This window comes from Thalia democratica, chromosome 2, assembly GCF_965202585.1.
Source record: "Thalia democratica chromosome 2, ktThaDemo2.hap1.1, whole genome shotgun sequence".
Taxonomy (NCBI): Eukaryota; Metazoa; Chordata; class Thaliacea; order Salpida; family Salpidae; genus Thalia; species Thalia democratica.
This window is the reverse complement of record NC_139166.1, coordinates 65,001,976-65,021,804: the sequence shown is the minus strand read 5'-3', so window position 1 is coordinate 65,021,804 and position 19,829 is coordinate 65,001,976. Positions and strand designations below refer to the sequence as shown.

The following is a 19,829-nucleotide window of genomic DNA, read 5'->3' as shown; positions in this document are numbered from 1 at the left end:
ATAAACTGTATATTAAGCATAATTTTTATTTAATTAATTACATTAAATGGTTTTTTATGAAAATTTTAATCTGTATAATGAAAATGAATAAGTATTTTCTAATAACACATATACATTTTTTAATTAGCTTTCAATCTACTTAGTTAATTTTCGGTACCAAATATGTATAGTTAATCCAAGAGCTAATTAACTTTACAACTTTTCCAAAAGATAAATTAAATTAATTCAGCACTTAAAATACAGCTAAAAGTTCTTTATGTAGAGTGTAGAAAGTAAACCAATTGCTTTAAAAGAAATTACATACTACAAAGATTTCTGTTTCTCAAAATAGGTTATATATATTTTTAAACTTGTCATCTAATTTTTTATAGTTAGATTAAGAACTGGATTATCTGTTGTTTTAAAAGATGTAAAGATCAATCACTTCTAAGTGCTTGCCACTTATAAATTTACATAGTTATATTTTAAAACTTAACCATTAAACTAGTTGTCTGCTTAGTGACCAGTATAAATAAAAAAAAACAGAGTATTTTGTGTAATCATAAGTTTGACATAATATGTTAACCACATTTGCCTTGAAAAGCAATAACTCTAGATGTTGTTTGTTAAATGCTATTTAAAAAATTAATATTTCCAGTTTTGCATTGTTGTAAAGATATTAGTATGCAAATTGATGACTGAGAGGTCTTCTTGTGTACCCGGGCCCTTGAACCAAAAAGATTTTGAGTAACATTTTTTTGTTTTTATTCAGAAAACTAACTAGTATTAAAATATAAACATAAAAATTTAGTTTTTGAACTTTTAGCAACCTAGTAAGGAAACTCTTCTATAAACTACTTATTAACTCAGTACTGAAGATAAGTGATTAAAAATTATCTAGTAGAAACATATGCTATTTTATAAGTTTAACATTGCCTTTATATGTGTTAAAAGACTTCATCTCAATAATTAATGAAGTAAACCATGATTAAAGTTACTATTTAGATTATGATCTAACACAATTAAACATATAGAAACATGCCTTCAATTAATGTTCCCTGAGCTATATACCTATTACCTATACTTGATAAAAGTTATTGCAGGGTGGCCAGGAAACCTGAAATTTAAGAATTTAGGTAAAAAAGACTGAAATTTAGGAAATTTTGAAAAGAATGTACTAATATTCTGAAAAAACCTAGAATTTGTGCTAAAATTGTGGGAAAAAACCTGGAATTTTTTCAAAGTTTAAATTATTATTAATTTTGTTTTATAAAAATAGTAAATTTTAATCTTTTTCAGACTTAAAAAAGGTATGCCACAAGTTTTTAACTGTAATTGATAAATTATTAGTTAAGGGCATAGAGAGGCTTCAAACACTTTTTATTTTGAATTTTACTCTGGCTCTGTTTTAAAGGCTTTTACTGTATACTATAAAATACTTTTTATAGAATTAAAAGAAGATCAATTAACTTTTGAGATATAACTAGTTTTAAAAAAAATATATACACCTGTATGAAATCAAATTTTAAAGGCTGATTCTATGAAAAATTCACTCAAAATTAATCTTCTCTTTCATTTTTAAAGCAATTTACTTTAAAATTTCAAGAGGTGTTCTTTTTGATTCTGAAAACAACTTGTTAGAAGCAGATTGTAAAATAAAAATTTAAAAAAAGTTATGACCAAAAGTAAAAAAAAATTTGTTAATTATTTTGTTTTTTTAGTTTGCAAAAATTAGAAAATTTGTTTCCTACAAACTGTTTAAAGTTAATAAAATAAGTTAATTATTAAAGTTTTTTTTTAAACTGAAGGAGAACATAGATTTTTAGTGAAACAGTTTAGTTTTTGTACTTTTAGTTGGCTTCTCCTGTAAAGAAGCCATTGAACTCTCTGACTTTAATTGCTTATATCTCAAAAGTTACTTCAAATTTTAACAAGCAGTAAAAGTTGCTGCTAGCTTAATTAGTTATGTAAAAAACAAAACTAAGTTTAAAAATAAATGTTTTACTCCCCATGCCCTTAATTTACTACTAAAACTACCTTTTTACTTGCATTTCCATTGTTTTAAATGTCAGGTAAAGTCAGTCAACAAGAACTTATTTCTGACAATGTTCAACTTATTAGAGTTTACATTAAAAGCAAGAGCCAAATAAAAATGCCCAGTTTTTTATAGCAGCTATAAATCTTAACTTTGTTTATAAGTCATTAATTGTGCCTAGTTTATATGAAGTAGCTATATAAAAAGTATCATTTAGTTAAGTTCAATGTTTTTAGTTAATTACGATTAATAGTTTGTATTTATTACTGTAACCCATAGTTGTAGGGTAATTAAATAATAAACTTATGAGGTTATACAATATAACATCTACACTATGAACCATAAAAAAGTTAAACCTTATTATACCAATACTATTAATACTAAATGCTAATATATGTAAACTAGGCATGACCAATAATTTAACATACTGTATCAAAGATCAGTTGCAAACACTAACAAATATAAAGAACCATGTACAATAAAAAATACTTTAAATGTGGTCAAAACTTTGGCACAACAATTAAATCTAATAGGAATGTACTTTAAGAATGTATAAATTAATTAGGAATTTTAATCAAAAAATTAATTATATAACTACTAAACATTAGTTAAAAAACAACTTTACAACAAATAATTAAAATAATAATTAAGTTCAAATCTAGAAGGTCTTGACTAGAACTGACTGCAATCACACTGTGGCTGGTTTATATAGCTATATCTTAAAAATGTAAAATTGCATCAATCATTTTGATTTTTGATTGACTGATTTTATAATATTTGATATTCAACTACGTGGAACAGCAGTAAAACTGGTATTTTCTTACACCAGGGTGTCCTAAACTGGGCCAAGTAAACATAGCCATATGGACATATTTTGAAACTTACATTAGATATTCTGGAGTTGATGATGAAGAGCAAAGTTTTGAAACTTATACTAGATATTGTGGAAAACTTAGGGGACCACAAGGCCATAATTTAAAACTTACACTAGATATCTGGAGTTAATGATGAAGAGCAAAAATGATAAGGTCTTTGGCAGTTTTAATGGTAGTTTTGAAACTTATTGTAGATATTATGGAGAAATTTAGTAAATTTTTGGGGCCACAAGCTACAAAAGGGGATGCCACAAGGCCGTAATTTGTAACATACACTAGGTATTCTAGAGTTGATGATGAAGAGCAAAAAGTAAAGTTTCAATGGTAGTTTTTTGAGAAATCTTTTTGGAGAGCCATAGTTTTTTTATTTATTTGAAGAGGGCCTTTTGAAAAAACGTTAGGTAAACCCTGCATTTAAATATGATAAAACCATACAAGTTTTTTTAATCTAAATAATCAATATCCCTGTGTGGTTTTAATACTTTTTGTTTAAGTGTTTTGCTACTTTTTTTTGATTAGTTTAATTTTATAGCTTAATGTTATCTATACATTAAACACTTTTGGTTTTGTTGTTTTATTTTTCATATATTTTTTTAGTTGATAAATTTTAACTAGATTTTATGGCTATTCGTGTTATATATTGACATAAAGGCTTTTCAACACTCATACATTAAGAACTTGAAAGAGGTTGATTCAAAATGTTAGTACAGGTAGCGAAAGAGTAAAAAAAAAGATTAAATAGTAGTAATAATGTATTGTTTAAGTAGTTTAAATCTATCAAAAAGTACATTTTTTAACTTAAAATCAACTTACTACTAATAATGGTCAAAAAAAGTTGTATTTTCAAAAACCTGGAAGAAATTCTGAAAAACCTTAGAAAATTTGCCAAAAACAAGTGACCACCCTGTCATTAACTCAAATGTCCCTTTTAGTTCATCTATCATTTATTACCCTTTTGACATGATTTATTTATTTAACACTCTTTTGGATAGTATAAGAACCTCTGTGGCATAAATCTTACGGCCATAGTGATTTTTTTTTTCAAAAATTAACAATATCTGTTATATGAAAGTTTATAGTTGAAACATTTAACCGTTTCTATATTAATTTTTGATGATAGTATAATTGAATAAAAAGTCTATAAATTGTAAAATTGTTACAACACGCTATTAAATACTATAGTTTCACAGAATATAATTAAAATAAAATGTCTCAGTCGGTGCAGGTCCCAGACATTCCAGCTGAAAATGTCAAGGAGAATGATGGTGTTACGTGGTGGTGCAAAATATTGGTGAAAGTCATTGGTGTTGTGGCTGCCATCAGTTAGTTATATTGTGTGTTGGAAACTAGCCTCTAAACTATATAGTTTTTATTACTTCAATATAACTGTTATTGGCTTTCTCTTTTTGGTAAAAAAGTTTTGAAGGTTACCTCACACTCAGGCTACTCCGGGTCAGACATGTTAAAAAGCTCTGCTTTGTTTACTCGAGCGTGAAATTACTAACTTAAAACAAACCAAAGTTTATAAGCTTCATTGCTGAATTACCATAGTAACTATTAGCATTTTACCAACTCTGCTCCGGGTAGTTCAAGATAGTTTGAAATATATTTTTTAAACTCAGGCATTCAAAGTTTGCCTCAAATTAATTACTTTTTCTTTTTTTATACAGTCACACTGACTCAGACTAACTTTATTTAACTCAAACTTACTTTTTCAACTCAAAGAATTGCAACCCTGGTCTTGTGAGATAGGTAGTTAAAATAGATTTAAACAAACTAAAAATTGATTTTCAAAAAGCTAAACTGTAGTGAAATGATAAAAAATAAATTTGATTTTTCCTATATGATTAAGTTTTCCAACACTTGTCTTGAAGTATGACAGAATTTTTAATTTATGTAATAAGTTCTGCAAATTTTTTTTTTGACAATAACACTTACAAAAATGACCCTTAGTAGTTAGGTTCAAGTAAAATGGTTTATTAAGTAAACTGTTACATATAAAATAATTTACTGCTTTTTTATATTAAAATTTTAAAAAGGATTATGATGTGAGTAAAACACTTTATAAAAAAGTTTGAAATAGACTGCTTTAAAAGTGAGGACAAGAAAAGTTTTTCATGAAATTATCTTGAAATTTCTATCATTTTACTTGGTCTCTAATAGGCAATTTATTTATCCTTTAAATCTTTAAAGTTACTTTGAATTTGGTTCAAGTTAAATATTATCTGATAGGTTAAATATAATTTTCATTTAATTATATTGTAAAAACCATTTATTGGATTGAAAATGTCAAATAAATTGATAAAAACTTAGTATATTTTTATTTTATATTTCTATTGATATTTATTTATGATTTGATATCTGATAGGTAAGATAAATCTCTACATGTTTAGATTAATTTCTGAAAACAAGGTGGACCCCCTTAAAACCTTAAGTTAAATAGCATATTTATCTTAACTAATTTTTATATTTAACTATTTTAACTTTTGTTGTTTGGATTGAAACTTACATTTCAACTTTATTATGAAAAGGTAGTATTTGTAGTTATAGGGACATAATTTAGTAATGTACATATTGTTTTACGAAAAGCAACATAAACAAATATGATATTGTAAAAAATTTTAAGCTATATACTTTACATTAATTATATATTTGATATTTTCAGTGAGCATTCTGGCATTGCCAACATCATTTATGTCATCAAATAAACTACATATTTATTGTCTTATTAAAAAACAATACTTTTATTATTTTATATTACCTTTTAAATTGGTTTTTACAGTCAGCATTGTAGCATTTCCAACTACATTTATGCCCTGAAATGAATTATTTGTTTATTATGTTATTGAAAAACAATATATGTATTTTATATTACCTATTTTTTTTTTGCAGTAAGCATTGTGGCAGCAATTCCCAACCTCATTTATGTCATCAAACCGCTTTGCGTTGTGTCAGGAGCTCTCATGGTGTTAGTTTGTTTTTATAGTAGTTGATTACATTATTTTTCACTGAACTATACTGCTGGTTTGAAACAGCCTTTGCTAAACTTTTCTATTGTGATAGGTTTTAAGTTAACTAGTCTACCTTGATAATTTGCCGTTTTTCATAGGAACTTTTTGACCTTTTCCAGTTTGATATGTTTTATCTTAAAAGTTTTTTTGGATAGTTTACTAAAATATGGTACAAATAGCTGGTAGCTTAATTAATAATTTAAATGTTAATTTATACTTCATATAGTCTTTAAGCAGGAAATCAAAAGTTAAAATTGATTTTAGTTTGATGTTTTTCTAACTGCCATTTAAAAACAAATTATGAAAGATTTGTTTTTAAAACTTGAATATTTAAAAAATATCTTCGAATTGTTTTATTGAATGTTTGTAGTAGTTTTTATTACTACTAGATTGTTAATTAATTTAAACTATTTTAACTTGTGTGACATTTTTTTTAATGTCCGTGTTATTTTTACTGAAAGTTCAAATTTTAATTAATTATAAGATTACCTTGAATAATTGTTTTTATTTGAAATATGTTAACTATTTTCTTTTACTAAAAAAAAATATTTTCATTGATTTAAATTTTACTTTATTTGTGCATTTATTATTATAATCAAAGTTTGGAAAACAATTGAAATTATGAGCTAGTTAGTTTAAGTAGACATAATGACATTTCAATCACATACAAAAGAATAATAAAAGGTGTTTTTTAATCAATTGTTTCTCAAGGACTTATTTCTAAGTTTTTTAGCCAAATTTACTAGTCAAGTAGACATTGCTGAATTTTTTTAAACAACTTTAACTTCTTAAAAAAAAATTAAAACTGGATTAGTTACATAACATTTTGCTTAGTTACTTGATAGTCCTTGATATTTAAAAAAATTGTTTTCAACTAGATATATTCCCGTGAGAACATTTTTTTTGTCTATTTTCAAATAAAAGTTTTTGGATTTTATTTGAAATGAGACAAGGCTTATGTGTTGAAGTTTTTTATCTTTTAAAAACACAAAACAAATTAAGAAGTTGCATAAATACACTGAATTACATGACAGTTCTTTTTATAAACAAGTGTTTTATAGTTTGTTATTTTTAACCAAATAAATTTTACAATAGTTGTGTGAAAAGTTAATGTATTTTGAAATCAAGCTAACAAATTGAATTTTTTCGTGTCTGGAATTAGAGAAATGTTTTACTTTTGAAGAAAATCGATTATTTTAGCCCTTATTTACATACATAATTTTCTACATATTGATTTTGTAAAATATTATGAAATTTATTTCTATTTTCGAACCAAATTTAAAAATTTATTTGACGTTTATTCAATCTCAATTTATTAGATGACTGTAGATTTTTTCAAAGTAAAGTATTTTTTAATTAACAGAGAAAAAAAATAAGTATTTTAACTCAAATATTATATAAACTTAAAAGTGTTTGATGAATTTTTTTAATTCAAAATTTTATGAAATTTTTTAATAACGCTTTTGATGGTGATCTATTGAATTTTTATACCAACAAAAAACTTTTTTTTGAAACATTTTTACAATCTGTTTTTTTTATTAATTAAATTATTTTATTTTTACTGTGCTGAAATGTAGAAAGTAATCTATATAACTTTATAATATTATTTTTTAAAATTGAGTAAAATTTAAATGTTTTTTAAAATACTGAACGGAGCTCTATTGTTGCTGTTTTAAGCTCTAATTTGTTTGATAATTTTTGAATTTTATTTTCTTTTAGTATTAATTAACAAAAATATAATTAACATTCCAATACAACAGATTAAACTGTTTGAAGCACTAGTTTGTAGTTCTTTCCTAGCTTAAACAGAACCCGTAGAGGAAAATGTAGACTTATTATAAATATTGGTATTGTAACCCATGGATGTAGGTACCTTTAAATAATAAACTTAACTTGTACTTAATAATTTTACTCAATAATAGTTAGGGCTGCTCTATGTAAAACTAGGCATGACAATGAATGAGCATGTTGTATTAAAGAACAGTTGCGAACACTAATAAAAATATAAACAACATCATACTTTAGAAACTACTTTAAATGTAGTCAAAACTGTACACACGAATCAATATAACAGTAGTATACTTTAAGTATGTATAAAACATAATAAGATTCAAGTACTTAGGATTTAAATAAAAATTTATATAAAAAGTATTTTTGTTAAACAAATACTTTAAATAACACAAGAAAACAATGTAAGTGTCTATTCAACATGAACAACATCTTTACTGCAGCAGGCTGTGGCTAGGATCCCCCACTACTTTCTGTAGCTGGTTTATATGGCAGCGTTCTTAACTTTTTGCATCATTACATCAGTAATTTCTTGTCTGCATTTTATTTTTATTTTTTGTTAACTGTATTAAACTTGCATCAATATAAAACTTGACCTTGCGAGCTTTCTCTTAAGCGCTTGAATGGAGAATGATTTAAGCTCAAAACTTTTCATCAAATCTAAACAGTAATCAAGTGCAACTTGATACCTTGTTACAGTACTACTTTTATTTGTTTAAAATAGTTTTTTATTTTCACAGACAGAACGGAGCATTGTTGTTATTGTTCGAAGCTTCTATTTGCTTGATAAAATGATCGTTCTTTTAATAATTATTTATAATAAGAATGTTTTTATGAAATAAGTTATATGAAAATATTAAATAGAATTAACTTATTTTCACAGTTTAAACGGAGCACTGTTGTTATTGTTCGAAGCTCCTATTTGCTTGATAAACTATCAGTTTTTTTATACTTTATTGTTTAAATTTAAGTTAATGTAATAAATATTTATACATAGATTAAACGGAGCACTGTTGTTATTGTTCGAAGCTCCTATTTGCTTGATAAACTATCAGTTTTTTTATACTTTATTGTTTAAATTTAAGTTAATGTAATAAATATTTATACATAGATTAAACGGAGCACTGTTGTTATTGTTCGAAGCTCCTATTTGCTTGATAAACTATCAGTTTTTTTATACTTTATTGTTTAAATTTAAGTTAATGTAATAAATATTAATACACAGATTAAACGGAGCACTGTTGTTATTGTTCGAAGCGCCTATTTGCTTGATAAACTATCAGTTTTTTTATACTTTATTGTTTAAATTTAAGTTAATGTAATAAATATTAATACACAGATTAAACGGAGCACTGTTGTTATTGTTCGAAGCTCCAATTTGCTGCACTTTTGTCGAACCAGCCAAAAAGTACGCAGCTTGGATTGAAAAGAGGAAATATTGGCACAAGGGAGTCATATATCTCATGTTAGTTTGTTTACATACATATTAAATAAGTACATTAACATATTATATTATCTTAAATACTGGCATAAGGTACTTATACATCTAATGTTGGTTTGATTGTAATTTTAAATAATTGTTAAATATTATAACTATTATATTGAAAAAAAGTACTTGCATAAGGGAGTCATATATCTCGTGTTAGTTTGTTTATTAAAGACATATTTAGTTAATTTATTATACTCATTACATTAAAACAAACTGGTACAAGGGAGTCCTTTACCTTAAATAGTTTAAATAATAAATATAAATAAATTTGTAGTACTATATTTAAAAAATATGGCAGAAGGGAGTCATATATATCATTTTAAACTGAATATTTAAGTACTTATTAAACATTATATTTATTGTTTTGAAAATTTGAAAGTATAAGAGAATCATAACTTTGAAAAACTATTGTTTTACAAGTATGTAGTATTTCTGTATTGAAACTTGTAAACAGTTTTTAATTTGTATTATTTTTGTTATTTGTTTTAGAAATCATTAATTGCTGTTTTTTGGTATTTGAAAAAATATTTCTCTAAGTAATATTCATACGTTTTAAATTATGAAAATATTTGAAGCTTGAAAAAACTAAAAACAAATTCTTCTAATTCAAAGTTTAATGACATTGATTTAATAAAACACAATGTATAATTAAGTTTAGTACATGTTATAATACACTCACGTTTCCATTCAATTAATAATTTATTTATCCAAGTAATTCGGCTGCAACAAACCTTTCTAAAATAAATGCTTGTTTATGTTCTCCTGTATTTTTAATAATTAAGGCCATAGGGGGGTCCAACATTTTTTTTTACTAAAATTAACTTAGGCTTTTATATGAAAGCTTAAAGTACAAACTATAAGCCAGTTTTTATAGAATTCAAAAATATCATTTAACTTTTGAGATATTTAACTTTTTGTAAAAATTTTCCAATATAAACGTATGGACCGCAAATTTTTCGGGGTCAATTTTCTCGGAAATTTTAAAATTCACTAAAAACCTATCTCCTCCTTCATTTTTTGACCTAGAGACTTCAAATTTTCAGGAAATGTTCCTTTTAATACTTTAAAGAGATCTATTGTTGGAATTTTTGAAATTTTGAAAAATAAAAATTTTATCCACAAAAAACTAAAAAAAAGGGTAGTTTTTTGACAATAATTTTTTTTTTACTCAAAATTAAAAAAATTTCTACAATAGATCTCTTTAAAGTTTAATGATACACATTCTGTAAAAATTTGAGAAAGATTACTCAAAAAATGAAGGAGGAGATAGATTTTTAGTGAAATAGTCTTTTTTCGCATTTTTAGTTTTCGCCTTCCATAAGGAACCTATTGAATGCCCTTTCTTTGATCGCTTATATCTCAAAAATTACTTCGAGTTTTTTTAAGCAGTTAAAAGTGTCTGATAGCTCAGATTAAATTCTACAAAATAAGATCAAGTTGTAAAAAACAAAGTGGACCCCCCCTATGGCCTTAAGTTATATACTTTTAGTGTATTATGTTATTTGAAAAGCCTGTGATTAAGATAAGTTAAAAAAGTATTTCTTTAATCTACCTGTGTCTTAAAAATTCTTTACTCCTAAAAGTTAAGAACACTTAAAAAGTATATGTATGGTTTATAAGACATGTTTTCGTAAATAATTCTTTATATGTATAAGTTTTTATGTTTGTTGAAGTTTTTAGAGCAATAAAGCTTATGTTATTTTTATACCTTTGAATTCGTCCTTTTATGTTAGTTTCTAAGTTTTTTTTCTCAATTTCTATAATTTCATTTAAATTAATTGTTGTTTTTTTCGAAAAAAAAAAGTAGCAAAACGTTTTGTTAAAAATATAAATTTAAAATTTTAACATGAACTTGTTTAGTTGTAAAACTATTTTGTTTACTTTAGGGGATACACAATTTGAATTGTTGACAAAAGAGATTTACAAGCACATTTGAAATAATTTTTACTGGCTTTTCTTTATCATTGTAATAAAATTTTTTAATTTTTTTTTAAATTTAATATCTTAAATACCGTTTTTTAAAATATATTATTGTTAAATTTGTAGTTTTTACAACAATCATTAGTTCATTATCAATTTAGTAGTATGCGTTGTTTACTTTACAAATAAAACTTTAGAATTGTTTATGGTCACAAGTTGTTTATTTAAACATTGCTTTTAAAAATGCAATGAAATATTTAAATCCTAAAATGTTTTTATCGTCAACCTAATTAGATTTCTATGAAATTAAGTTACTTAAAAACTATTTTATTACAAAAATAAAAGTTCAAGGTTAAATATATATATTAAGATTTTTGTTTTTATCGTCATCCTAATTAGATTTCTGGGATAGTATATTAGTTTAAGACTATTTTATTACAAAAATGCAAATTCAAGGTTAAAAATATATATTTAGATATTTGTTTTTCATGTTGTTATTTGAAAAAAAAACTTCCAGTAAGTAATATATTAAAAAAAATTTAAGGTGAATACATTTAGACTACATATATAAATAGTATAATAAAATATAATGAAAGTTTTTATAAAACAAAAACCCAAGGTTATCGATTATGCAACTAAATTAAATTTATTTATACTCTGTATTGTTTGCTTTATTTATCTTAAGGTAAAATTAGACAATATAACTGTACTTAAAAGTTTTTTCTCTACAAAAATTACAAATTTAATAAATTTTGTCAAAAATAGTTAAATAACTCTATATAAAATATTAAGTAATTCAATAGAAAGTTAATACTACTTTTAATATTTAGAAGGTATTTGTTTTTAAATAAAAATGTATACTTTTTTTATTGTATAACAGAGTTAAAATATGTTTCTCATACATAAAATATATACGGGCTTGTTTTTTCTACAAGTCATAATGCTACTTTAAATTTGAAATAGTAAAAAACTAAATTGTTGTTAATTGTCAACTAAGCTTTTAGAACTGCTATACAAGTATCTGAATAGATAAAAAGTTTATGATTTGTTGTTAAACAAAACAATAACAATTGTATGATTTTAAAACAGCTGATTAAAAATGCCTTACTTCTTATTTACTTTATTTTGACAGCTGTGCTCTATCTTAAATTCCATCAGTTTTTAATATTTGTGGATAACTTTTTATGTTGATGTTGTTTAAAAAGTATTGAATGAGTTAAGCAAATGACGAAGATTGATTTCATTTATACACGCAGTTTTTATTTACAAAAATTAATTTTGTTTAATTAAAAAAGATACAATATGTATTTCATTTTTTAAAGTATAATGTATATTTATACGGAAGTAAAATTTTGTATTTAAGTTGTTTTTTGCTACTGACATGTTTTAAACATTCAATCTGTTCAACAACTCATAAAACATTCATTAGTCGGTGTTTCAAATCAAAATCAAAGCAGATGCTACCAAAATGTTAATGCAAACTTGATTAGAGTTTTACATCTAATCACTAGTTGTTGTCATAATCAGTATCTTGCCTAATCATTTTTATATGAGTTTTGTACGAAGTTCCTATCTATTTGTATCCATGAATAATTTATGCATGGTTACGCAGTCGTGCATTGAAAACTTTTCTCCGAGTAAATCTAAATGTATTCTTTATTTTTATACTTTTGTTCATCTGTGTAATTTAACTTTTTATTGTTCAATGTGCACCAGCTTAAGTTTTAGTAGAACTTTTTAAAACATTTATTACAGTTACACATTTTTTGTTATTGAATTTTTTTATAACATAATTATACATTTATATTTAGAAAATAAATTAAACCATATAATAATTTATTCTATAAAATCAATTTACAACTGATATTAGTACAAATTAAATAAGCTAATTCATTTATATATGACTAAGTTATATATTTTTAAATAGTAGATTGGTATTGTTCTCAAAAAGCATAAAATTTTAATTTCAACAAGAAAAATAGACTATAAGTTAATTCTAACCAAAGTTATACGGTTCGTTATTTACCATAATTAAAACAAATTTATACAGCTTTTAGTACGACTTTACTTTAAAAACAATTTATCAAACAACACTTTACAAATAGAATATATTCAACAGTGTGTTATAAGTTTACTTTTTTTTTCACGATTCTAAACAGTTTTTAAATGATATTTTAACTGTTGAAGTTTAATCATCAAGTCTCTTAAATTTAATGGTCTGGTATTATCATACGTGTGTAACTAAAAAAATATTCACAATCCTGTATACGTTGTACCAAGATTTCTTTGTTGTTCTAAAATTCACATAAATATGTACGCTTAAAAAGCTTGTTGGTATAAGCAATAATTTTTTGAGAATGTTAACATGAAGTTTCTTTCAAATTGAAAATACACATATAACCGATATCTTAAATAAACAACAAAATATTTTGGTCATTGAAGTAAAAGCTGTTTGTATTTATTTTGTATTTTACACCAGTTATTTGTTCTGTAAAATACAACTGAGTTTAATGTAAAATTCTGTGAATTGTTTCATAGTTTCAGCATTCAGTAACATTTATTAGTCTTTTAGTTATTTGTAAAAAATAAGAGTAACGCTTTCACAATGACTCTTCCCCTCATAAAATATAAAAGTTGAAAAAGTTGTCATTGTTTAGTTTAAGAAAAATATCATTAATTAGAGTGAAAATTTCACAAAATGGCAGTCATACCCCCGTTACCATAAATATTTGCTACTGAATCTCTTTTAAGACATATAAAGTAACATAACAGTGTATACTAAATCATGAATAATTGCAATATATACTCTTGTTATTAGTAGATTTTTATTAAATTATTAATAACTTTTTCAACAGAATGGCAATAATTCCATTGTTACCCTACAGAGATGCCACCATTTTTCTCGGTTGCATTCCAGTATTTGCCACTGGTACCTTTTATGGAATGCTGTCATTAGGAAAAAAGTTTGTTTTTATTTATTCTTATTATTTGATATTAGTAAAGAAAAAGTTTTTCCGAGATAAAGTTTTATTTTACTCTTTGAATTATCATGAGATAATATAATTAAGTATAAAGTTTTAAAGAAAATTTTGTTTTATTTCTTTGCTTTTACATTGTGTATGACTTTGTTAAGGTTGTAAAAAGCAACAGTTATTAAATAAAACGATAGTTAATTTAGAATACGTAAAAACTCGTTGCTATTTGTAACAAAAATCTTTTACTTCTTTCCTAAATTGACATTAAGGTTATTGGGCTAGCAAAAATATAAATACATTTTTTATGGAGTTAAAAGTATTTAATAATACTCTCTTACTTACATAACTCTTTAACTTATCATGAGATGATATAATTAAGCATAAACTTTTAAAGAAAACCTTTTTTTTATTGCATTTACATTGTGTATGGTTTTTTAAAAATAGTAAAAAGCAACATTTAATAAATCAAAAACTGTAAATAGTTGATTTAAAAAAACCTGCAAACTCATTTCATTATCTTTATGACAAAAAACCTTTTACTTTCTTTTTTAGTTGGCATTAAGGTTATTGACGGCTAAAAAAAATAAAAACATATTTTTTGAATTATAAGTGTTTAATGATATGCATTTTACTTAGTTAACTTTAAATGGAAACTTTAAAGGCTTTTAATGCACACTACTGTACACACTTTTAGAAAAATATATTTTAAGATTCATTTTAATTTGAGTATCTTCGGTACAATTTTTTTTCAGTACTTATGGATGGTTTTATTTTTGACCTAGTTAAGTATATTTAATTTTGAATTATCGCTAAAACTTTATAGTTTAAATTTGATCTAATAGCTCTTAATTTGTTACAAGATGAAATCAGTACATTTTTAGATTTTATATTTTAATAATGTTTATTTGTTAGAAAAATGTTAAATTATGTACTTTTGTAGTTAGTTTTTTTTAACTACTTTTGGGTATACTTATGGTATTTAGTTACATTTACTAAAAGTATAGGCTTCGAAACAATATTATACTGTTTAGCTATACTGTAAAACATTAGTTTTGTTAGTGTTTTAGTTACTGTTCAGTAAACTTTATAACTCTTTAAATTATTCATTATATAAGTTTGCTAATAATCAGTTGTGCTCAAAATGTATTTCACCAGCATAATGTATTCATAAAGCGTTTTAAATTATATTTTGAGAGGTAAATATTATTTTTTTTACTAAATTACAGATCAGATTATAGTTATTTACATTACCAAGATGTTTTACCAAAAAAAGAGATTAACAGAGAATCAGAAAAGTCTTTGTTAGACGAATATATTATTTATTCAGTTTAGTACAAGGCTGAAGCTTAGTTGTTTTAAAATTGAGCAGTTTTGTTTAACTATTTTTTATTTTGTTTATTTTTATGAAAAATTTAAAATACAACTTTTGTAGTAAATAGTTTTGTTTCATAAAGGCGTTTTACAAAGTTTAATATAGTTTTTTTAAGTTTGGGATAGTTGTATATATTAAGGTTTTTTTTAAGCAGCTAGTTATTTTGTGTACAAAACAAACAAGTCATTAACAATTTTTTTTTTCATACTTTTAAAAACCATATGACTGTTAAACAACTTTAGCTTGAGCCATTCACTAAAAATCAACTAATTTACGATTTACAAAAATATATTTTCAACAGTTTGATAAGACGTTTTTTCTTTTATTTAACTGCGTTTTTTAATGTTTTTTTTTTTACTTCGCAGTTTAATAGTATGTTTTAGCTGAATTTCAAAAAAAAAAAAATTTTATATAAGTTATGCAAAAATAAGAGAAAATTATTTGAATTGTATTTTACTGAAAAAAATTGATAACTTTTTACTTTATTTTACGAAGTTATATTAAAAAATGATCCAATTAAACCAAACAAAACTTTTGGTATTGAATAATTTAACCTTTCTGTTTTATAAGATGTTATGAATAAATAATGAACAAATTTCATTTATTGACGTTTTGTACTTATTCCATTAAGTTATAAAATATTTGTATAACCAGATTAAATTGATCTCGTTAAAATTTCATGTGATTAAGAATAAATGTTCTAAACTTACGCACATGTTTGTATTTTTACGTATGAAAATATAGTTTTAAGTTATAAATTTTATCTATGTCAGAATATGAACTGTCTAGTATTAATTTTGAGAAATAAAATTATAATTTTATTAAGTAAAATTTTAACTTTAATAAACACACTATTACAACTCATTGTTTATTTACTGTAAATAATCTATTTAAAATAGATAGTGTGGTGTACAGAAAAATTATAACGGCTTGAAATAACACATACTCTAACAAACTAGTTCATAATAAACTTTTAAGAGAACATTAATATAATCAGATTTTGTTTTCTGATTATTATAAACATCAAGATTTTATTTTATGTTTTCACTGTACAAGTTTCGTTTATAGTTTAAAAACATCTAGTACAAACTTTTTTCTTACTTAGGTCGTTCGCACTGTACAAACGTTTAACTCAATCTTAAAACTGTTGCATAAACTCTAGTAAACGTTTACTTTTAATATAAGGCTTTATACATTAACTTTATAAAAATAGATGCCAGGTGTTTGGTTACAATATGAAAGTTCTAATATTTATATCCTTCATCTCAGAAACAATCTTAAATTTTAAAACTGTTGTAAGAAGTCTTTTTATAATAGACGAAATGAAACAGAACTTTTTTTTTTTTTTCAAAGTGAGGGCAGTTAACTGCGTGTAAATTACTTTGGTGAAAATATCAAAATCTAAATAGACAGGTTGAATTCCAACTAATTTTAAAGCTAACTTCTGATATGTGTTAACACTTAAAGTATTTTGTTTACCAATAATAAATATTAAGTCAGAAAAAGATAACTTGAAGAAGAAAAAATTAAACACAAAGTTGGCATTAACTTTTTTGTCGATCATCATAAAAAATAATAAATGCACTACTTGAATATGTAAAAAGTTTAAAATTATTACTACTAGTGATTCTTTTAAGTTGATAATGTGCTGACTAAGAGTTTAAACTTTTTGCTTAACTCTTATTACAAGTTATTTACAACAAATATTTCAATCTATTAAACTTATTTCTGTACTAAGTTAAAAACACCTAATAAACAAATGCAATTATAACGATTTGTTTTAAACTACGAAAAAAAACTCGATTAATGTTTAAGTTTGATGGAGTTATGGCACTTATAACAAGATGCTACTAAATGTATTGCTTAAAATTAACTTAATAATTTTTGTCATATAAATCGGCTAGTTACTTATATGTAACTGTGTTTACAGTTTTAACTGATATAAACAATTTTTTATAAAACGTGCTCTTAATAACAATAACAGGATGCTTAAAGGTCTTTTTAAAGTACAACTTATTTAAAAAGACAACTACACTGGGATTTGTTTAAGTTAACAAAAGATACACAGCCAGTTATTTTATTAAAAAAAAATTATGTATACATTTTAAATAAATTATTAACTTAACAGAGCTGATAGAGGTGAGATGATGGCAAATGCACAGCAGCAATCTGACAGCGGAAACAAATACCTTCCCTTCCACAACGAACCTTAAACCTATAAGGAATAAAAGTAAACCTTAAAAATACGAAGAAAAAATACCTTTCATTTCATAATGAACCTTTAAGCTATTAATAAAAATACCTACCATCTTTAAAACCACAAAATTTATATCTACATTATACTGATTCGTTACATTGATTTCACATACAATTCCTTATCAATGTCCATTTACTGTCTAATGTTATCTTGCTTAAATAGTATAATTCTAATTGCCACCAAAAGCTTAGTATTTAGATTGAATAATTATTCACATGTAGTAAACTCCGTTTATTCCTTGTAAAGTTCTGAAAAATAATTGTAAGTCAAAATAAATACTTAATTCAGTTATAACGATTTTGGAGTTTCAATTTAGGATCAAACGTTATATATCAAATTTGAAAAACATCTAGCTTACTACATCTGCATATATTGTTCTATAAAGGTATATATATATATATATGTTTGTAACGTTTTTATATTATCTGTGCTGTGTTTTTGATTTGCTACAGCGCAGTAAAAAGTAAGTTTTACACTTATTCTTAAAAAATTTCATTGAAGTATTGGATTAAAAAAACACCTTTATACTCTTTATGTTCTTACGAATCTTACTTTCTTAATAGATATTACTAATTTGATAAAACAAACTTACTCATCACCTTAATATCTTATAGATCGAAAAAGGTTAGTAAACTATTTTTTCACCACAATTAAATTGCATGTATTTATAAATTGCTAACATAAATTATGTCTGCCACTTAATTTTACTTTTTATCCTTAGCCTATGTAAATTTATAAATCTTATGTAAGTTGATATTAAGTTTAAACAACAATGTTATAAAGTATATTATTATTAATTTAGGCATGTAAGTAAAAAATTGTATTGTCAGACTTAAAAAAAAATTCAAACTATGTATTTTGTTTTAGCAGTTTAAATGATTTTTATCTTCATTAAAAAAAAATTCATATAGAGATCAACTTAAAAATAGAAACTTTGATTAGAATTAATGTGCTAAAAAAATTAAAATAATTAGAACTAACAAACTATAAAAATCATGAAAGGAAGTTTTTCTTTACTGTTTTTTTTTATTTATTTTAAACATTTGGTTATCAAACTTTTTTATATTCTTCTTTTAAATTATTCTCAAACTGTTTTTAAATGTATACTTTTATTTTTTGATGGTCCTTAGTGTATGTGATTTACGTATTTTATACAATAAAAGGTGTAAACTCTATAAAAACATTTCTTTATTATTTAAATATTAAGTTTGTGGATGTATATAACTATGATGTTCGTTGTTTAAAACAGTTTAACTTATTAAAGTTAATCAAGATACTTTTGAAGTAATAATAGTTTTTAAAGCGACGATTAAACTTTTATTAATCAATTGAATAACTTTTAGGTAAGTAGTCATTATAACTAAATTTATAACATTTATGACAGGATAAATCAAAAAAATGTTTTATTTTGTTATGTGACCAGTCGTAAGTGTTTAAAATAGTTTTAATAGCTAATTAAACAAGGAAAACAAAAATAATGCTTTATGCTTAGTTAAAGTTTTAATAAATAACTTTTACATTAGTAAAACCTCTTATTAAACCGGTTTTAATATGTAAACATTTTTACAAGCTTCTCAGTTCAAAAGTTAATTTTTGGTTTAACATAGACTGAGTATTAAATACATATTTAAATTTCTAGTTTAAACTCAAAACCGGGTTTAGAATCATATTAAGTTTTCAATATCAAAAAAGATTTACTAATCTGAGTCAAATATTTCTTTTGATCGAAAAAGATGATACCTTTAGTATGACAATTAATAAAAAAGTACAGATTACAATTAATTTAGAATAAAACATGTAGTACTCTGCCAATTTTTTTATGCACAATTAAAAGAGAGTTTTAAGATCTGCTGAGTTTCTTAAGATTAAACAAAATTTATAATTAAAATTGTAGCATAACAGTTTTGTACTGCTGCTAAAAATCTCCCTGACTCGTTTTCTCTCTATTAAATATCTATATTTTCACTAGAACTTTTTTATTTTGTAAGAATTAATTTTTTTTCATTTATTTCTGATTTATTTTTGAACAACATCTGTATTTAAGTAAAGAAAAAATTAACAACAAATTTAATTTTTTAAATATCTTTACTTTCAAGTTTTAAAATGTGTACGAGTAAAGTATAAGTTT

The 19,829-nt window shown here is 23.9% G+C and overlaps 1 protein-coding gene across 1 annotated transcript; it reads left to right on the top strand.

The window, feature by feature from the left end:
* Positions 1-4,070: 4,070 nt before the first annotated feature.
* LOC145829385 (calcium channel flower homolog) lies at positions 4,071-18,436 on the top strand. Its single transcript, XM_082937155.1, has 5 exons — positions 4,071-4,211; positions 5,782-5,857; positions 9,028-9,153; positions 13,953-14,060; positions 17,573-18,436. Exons 1-5 carry the CDS (start codon positions 4,097-4,099, stop codon positions 17,655-17,657), a joined length of 510 nt encoding a protein of 169 aa, XP_082793281.1. The 5' UTR covers positions 4,071-4,096; the 3' UTR covers positions 17,658-18,436.
* The last annotated feature ends 1,393 nt before the right edge of the window (positions 18,437-19,829 follow it).